The 6,537-nt window shown below is 48.4% G+C and overlaps 1 protein-coding gene across 1 annotated transcript; it reads right to left on the bottom strand.

The window, feature by feature from the left end:
- Positions 1 to 3,728: 3,728 nt before the first annotated feature.
- LOC123104024 (histone H2A) lies at positions 3,729 to 4,425 on the bottom strand. Its single transcript, XM_044525745.1, has one exon. It carries the CDS (start codon positions 4,353 to 4,355, stop codon positions 3,876 to 3,878), a length of 480 nt encoding a protein of 159 aa, XP_044381680.1. The 5' UTR covers positions 4,356 to 4,425; the 3' UTR covers positions 3,729 to 3,875.
- Positions 4,426 to 6,537: the final 2,112 nt, after the last annotated feature.

Here is a 6,537-nt window from a genome sequence, read left to right as displayed (position 1 = left end):
AAATTTTTCATATATATGAGAAACATTTTCTCTATACACATTTAACATTTTCTAACAACATGATCAACATTTCTCGTACACACTTTTTTCTGTTTTATATATAGTTTTCGTATAGATGTAAAACATTTTTTATACACCTTTAACATTTTTCAAAAGCTTGATAACATTTTTCAAATACATGATTAATATTTTTTTTCAAATGTTCGATTAACATGTTTTAAATTCGTGATCAACATTTTTCATACACATTGTATGTTTTTTTATATGAGAAACATTTTCTCCATACACATTTAACATTTTTAAATGCTTAATTAACATTTTCTATAAAATGCCTTATGGTAAGTGTTTCTGTAATGTACATCTAAAATATTTGAAAGTTTCAAAAATATAGAAAACGAAAAAAAACAAGCCAGTGGCCTCCCGCGCTGGGCCGGCCCATTTAGTGAGAAGCCTGATGCGACTGCAACCTATGTCTTGCTATAAGCGAGGCATAGGTGCGCCCATACATGTGGATTACATGTGCTCATCAGAGGTACCTCTGCTTCGTCAGTGTCCTATGCCTTCCTTCTCAGTTCAAGTGTCATCGAGTTTGCTTCGGCTCCTATGGATTGTCGAGCAGATAGCAGTTATCTTTTACTTGTGTCCTTCAGTGTGTTGCTCCTTCAGAGCCTGTACCGCATCATCGTTTGGACTTTGTACTCTGTTAGTCCATTTGGGAATGAAATTGTTGACTTTTGATACCTTGTTTACACCGCTCTCTGCAATCATCCTCCTCTGCTTCGTTCTGGCTTAATGGCTTAATGCTATGAACTTTGCTTCGGTACACCTTCTAGAAAAGTTTACGGATTTTAATGCAGATTAAAAGTGAAGATTAGAAGATACCCCTTTAATCAATAAGGATAATATAGTCTTTTACATCCAAATAAATCTATTCTATATGTTTCATCTGCAGGCTAATATGGCGATAGCCTTTTTAAGTAACTTTACGGAAATGTTAACGCCCACACGTGTGGGCACCCACACGTGTGGATCCGCGTCCGTTCGTGAGCGCACGAATTTTGGCATATTTCTAGTGCCATGTAGGACTGGCCTGGTGTGTGGGCGTTCAGTCGGTCGTCCACACGGCCGTTTCACCACACAGAAGGGGCTGGTGTGTGGGCGTTCAGCAGTTCGCCCACACGCCACTTTGCACGCACACACAAGAGCTAGTGTGTGGGCATTTGGCATCTTGCCCACACGTCATTTTCCTCTCCCACACCCAAGCTGCTAGTTGCCATGTGTTTTTGCACTGCACATGGCAACTGCCCCTAGTGTGCTTTTATAAGCAGGTGGCAACTCTCTTTTTTACCCGAGTTTGCCATGTGTTTTGCAGGGTACACGGCAACTGCCTAGTGTGCACGTAAGCAGATGGCAATTTTCTTTTACCGAGTTGCCATATGTTTTTGCATGATACATGGCAACTGCCCTAACGTGCATGTACATGGCAACTGCCCTAACGTGCACGTAAGCAGATGGCAACTCTTTCTTTTTACATGGCAACTGCCCTAGCATGCTTGTGAGCACATGGTAACTCTCTCAACTACCTAGTGTTAGTATGTGGCAACTCCTAAAGTTATGAAATCATGGCAACTACATTAGATCAGACCATACATGGCAACTGCAATTGAGCAACCATGGCAACTGCAGTTGTCCGACATGGCAACCGTAGTTCAGCGACATGGCAACTGCAATTAAACGAATATGGACGAGGGTCTGGACCATGGCAACTGCGGGCGCGCGGTGACCGTCACGCGTGGCGTGCGGGACCAGGAGGTACGAGGCCTGACATACGGGCGTGTGGGCGTTATCAACTTCGCCCACACGCACGCGTGTGAGAGGAATGGGAGGGAAAAAAAGAGGCGTGTGGGCGCTAATTGTTTTGCCCACACGTAGGTGTGTGGGTTGTTCCTCTTATACACCATATAAAATGTGTGGGCGGACTCCCTAATGCCCACACGTGTGGCACTTATCGGCGTTCTAACTTTAAGATTCGTGTAAACTTGTAAGGGGGTGTACCGAAGCAAAAGGCGTGTTTTTTTTACTGCTCTGATGAAATTCCTAAACTGAAACGTCCGTTGTCTTGGCAATGTGGACAAGTGTTGGCTCGTCTGTAATACCATAACCTCCTGCGGCCCAAATGTTGTTTGTTTTCAGAAAACCAAGCTCGAGGATATTTCCATGTTCAAGATCAAATCTCTTCTTCCAAGTCGACTGCACTCGCATGCTCTATCTTCTGGTGGGATTTCGATAGCGTAGGATCAGGCGAATGTCACCTGTCATACTCATAAATTCCGTAGCACTGTCCAGGTATCCTCAGTTTCAAGCAACTTATCAGCACTGTTAACCACTGTTTATGCTCCTTGTAACCAAGAAAGGTCGTTTTGTCCAAGTCACGGATCAACTTGCCTGCTCTGTCAATGAAGCATGGATGATTGTGAGAGATTTTAACATGTATATATAGATATGATCATGAGAAGTCCAGTTGCCGCATCAATTGACAATGCTCTGGATGACATTGACGTCGCCAATAGAATTTTTACCTGTTCAAATAAGAGAAGGAATCCTACTCTGGTCTAGACAGGGTGCTTGTCAATGCGGATTGGAATTTATGCTTCCTCCAAACTTCTGCTAGGGTTGAGACTGCTATTACATCGGATCAGACACCCATCTTGGTGGAGTTTAACAGAGAGACACCAAAATGCAGATTATTTCGGTTTGAAAACCACTGGGTGGACATGGAGGAAACCAGAAACATTATACAGGAAGGGTGGGCTAGGGGCACCAGGCACATCAGCTCGTCAACCTCACTAATCAGCTTAAAATTGGGGCGCATCAGGGGATTCAGGGCTGCTCTCAGGAATTGGAGCCGTCAAAAGGCGTTGTTGTTCAGGCCAATTGGGGCGCATCAGGGCTCCAAACTTACTCTGGTCCGTCCCAATTGACAATAACAAACGGGCTGGGGTTCACCTTCAGTAAGTTTGCTTCGGCAAAGGCTGAGAAGCTGACTCTCTGGCAGACTGCAATGTAGCGAAGAAGAGCAAAGATCAGATGGTGTGTTGCAGGAGATGAAAACAGCCAGTTTTTACATGCTGCTGCCAACCATCAGGTCGCAGCTGGGTCGAGCATTTTGGCATCACTGACAGCGTCACTTATTTCCGAACGGAGCGAATACTGTTTACAGAGATTTGCTAGGACAACCCTCTCCATCCGTCGCTCCTGTTCAGAAATTAATCCCCGGTAGTGAAGGGCATGATGCACCTGCACCCAGCCGATGAACAGCCCGGAGTCGTCTGCCTCCGTGCAAACTTCCGGAATCACAGGGTCCAGCCGAGACAAGGCGACTTCTGTGGCGTGAACCGTTTGTTGTGCTGGATGCTATTCGCTTCCGCACAGCGAACGATGTCAGGCATTGACAGGTTATTCAATTCCCTCCGACACAAATTCATAGGAAGTGTTTTTTACCGCAATTTGCATCCAGATTCAGTTCACTGCTCCGTTTTTGTGCATAGTTTACCGCTCTGCTGTTGCTTTCTCAAATACTCCTCCAGAGCAGTAAACTGAATCCACAAGCATGAGCCGAACAACTGCCATCTGTCAAAATTCGTTTGCCAATTTCAGCCACACGGGCAACAGGTGACGCGTCAGTGATTCAAATCTCCTGTGCAATGACTCAAAGAGACAGCAGCATATTTGGGAATTCAGAGAGATTACTGAATTTCTTCCATGAACATGAACACAACACAGGGTACATCAACAACTAGACGGAACACCTTCACATCACTAATCAGACGAACACTACACAGCACACATCCTAAACGACAGAGAGCGCATCTCTCTTAAGCTTTCTTCGGGGTGGCGGCCTTCTTGGGCGACTTGGCGGCCTTCTTGGGGGACTTGGGCGCCTGGCCCTCCTTCTCCGCCGTCTTCTTGGGGAGCAGCACGGGGTTGATCTTGGGGATGACGCCGCCGTGCGCGATGGTGACGCCGGCCAGCAGCTTGCCGAGCTCCTCGTCGTTCCGGACGGCGAGCAGCAGGTGGCGCGGGATGATGCGGCTCTTCTTGTTGTCCTTGGCGGCGTTGCCGGCGAGCTCCAGCAGCTCGGCGGCGAGGTACTCGAGGACGGCGGCGAGGTAGACGGGGGCGCCGGTGCCGACGCGCTGGGCGTAGCGGCCCTTCTTGAGGTACCGCCCGATGCGACCGACGGGGAACTGGAGCCCGGCCTTCACGGACCGGGTCACCGACTTCTTCCTGGGCCCGCCGGCCTTGCGCCCGGCGGCGCCCTTCTTCCCCTTGGCGCCGGTGGCCGTGGCGTCCATGGCTTGCGGGAGCGGGCGGTAGGTCGGGATTGGGATGGAGAGAGCCAGACTGCCGGAGAGCCGTGGTGTGAGGTGCCGGGGAGGGGGCGCGGGTATTTAGAGCTTCGGACGGCGCGTGGTGGGCCCGTCGATCCGCGGGGCGTCGGCGTTCGGCGGTTGGATCTGGGGGGGAGTGGACGGACGCGATGCGGTCTGGGGAGGGGCGATCCGTGGGAGGCACGGTTGGACCAATCAGGCGCGAGGAGATTTCGGAGGCCGCGAATTTTGCGCCTCTCTTTTCCTGCCTACCGGGGGTGAGATCGAGCGGTGAGTTTCGCGGCGTGGGCGGGTGGCAGTGGACTGGGCGTACTCGCTTTTTTTTTAGGGACTGGGTGTACTAGTACTACTCCGACTTGCTAAGAGCATCTCTAGCAGGTCCCGCAACTGGCCGTCCCGCGAAACTCGGTTACAATATTTGGAAACAATTTTTGTAGAACGCTGGACGTTTAGCTAGAATAGATCCTTCATACAGACACCGCATAGTTAAATTTATAGTTCGTGCGTAAACATAGATCACCGGAGTTCATACTACATGCCATACGGGAGTTCATACTTAATACAAACCGAAATTAAACAGTTCTATTAAACGAAAAGCATACTAGCATACTATATCTACTCGTCTTCGTCGCGGGGCGGGTTGCTGTGGAGGTGGTGGTACATGAGGGTGCTGGAGAGGATCTACGTGAGCCGATACTCTTCGAAGAGCGTCGGGACGCGCGTGGCTGCAGCTTCATCTCTGGCGGTAGTGGTCTCCTTGGCCTCCCACCACGCCTTCTCCGCCTCCCGACGACGCTTCAGCGACAGAGAGAAGATGCGGTCGAGACATCGAAAGTTCGCCCACGCCCATGCGCCAACGCCAAAAAACTACGGGAGCGGGCGCCGCGAATCCACGCCTGCTCCCTTCGTCGTTCGTCCACCGACGGGTGGAGGAAGTGTTGGGAAACGTGGTAAAAAACAAAACGAAAATCGGCCTACGAACACCCACGAACAATATGAAGGTGCATTAGGGGATTGGATCATGATCGTTACAAACTCCGAGTATGTAGTGGAAGCAGACGAGTCGATGTAGATCGTACTTGGAGCCCCTCAAACCGTCGATGAACGATCCCGCAAACCACCCTCGAACTGAAGACCAAAAGCACGACGTCTCTACAGTTTGCAAGCGTACGATCTTCACGATCCGGCAGCGCTTCACTATCCAGAACTAATCACCGCCGAAGAATTAGAGGAGAAGATTACAACCAGTCAAAGCTTCTAATTATGAGGATTAGAGAAACTAGAACTAGATCTAATTATCTCAATTAGGACTAGTAGTATTGGGTTAGAGGAGACGCGTAAAAATTGCATGTCAAAAGAGCCCAATACCTCAAGTATATATAGGTTGGAGGGGAGGAGGGGACGCCACAAGGGGGATTACCCTCTCCTTGCGCGAGACAACGAGGGAAGGATGAATTTTTTTCCCACCCCCAATTTGGCCTCCCTATAGGGAAAGAGGGGTTGCCTCCCCTATTAGGCCTTGGTGGCCCAATTCTTCCTCCGTCACTTGGCCTTTTTAGGCCCATTGATATTAAACTAAATATAAAAGCCTCCTATGGATTGCTAGAGCACACCATATATAATTTAACATAACTGAAAATAATTTTCACCTGTATATTAATTATCAGTAATACCCGGTATTGCCCGATAAACTCGGAAACCCTTCTAGTGACCCCGAGACGCTTTCGGCTCCTCTCAGAACTATTCCGAATATTAATGAAACTATTTCATAAATAAATTGTCGATGCTTCCGTCCAACTAACATTCAGTAGGTCGTGATTAACTTAAGCTTGTGACCCTATAGGTTCGGTAAATCATAGACATGAACGAGACCCCTTTGTTCAATGATCGATAGCGGAACCGTGGATGTCCATGTCGATCCCTATGATTACATGAATGACATTCGAGTGAACTTTTGGTTATCATGTGATGTTCCCTTTGCTTCATGATACTTTACAAACCCGAGGTGAGATATATCGGTATCCTCTTGAATCATACACATGCTCACTATACCGTGATACTTTACAAAAACTGAGTCGAGATATATCGGTATCCTCTTGAGTTATACACATGCCTCACTATACCAGTCTCCTCGTTGTCAGTTTTG

This window comes from Triticum aestivum, chromosome 5A (assembly GCF_018294505.1).
Source record: "Triticum aestivum cultivar Chinese Spring chromosome 5A, IWGSC CS RefSeq v2.1, whole genome shotgun sequence".
NCBI classification, from domain to species: domain Eukaryota; kingdom Viridiplantae; phylum Streptophyta; class Magnoliopsida; order Poales; family Poaceae; genus Triticum; species Triticum aestivum.
The sequence above is the reverse complement of the archived record's forward strand: the minus strand, read 5'-3'. Positions and strand labels throughout refer to the sequence as shown.

What these genes read in the sequence shown, in the direction of transcription:
- LOC123104024 (XM_044525745.1), bottom strand. Translation starts at nt 4,355, where the DNA reads ATGGACGCCACGGCCACCGGCGCCAAGGGGAAGAAGGGCGCCGCCGGG.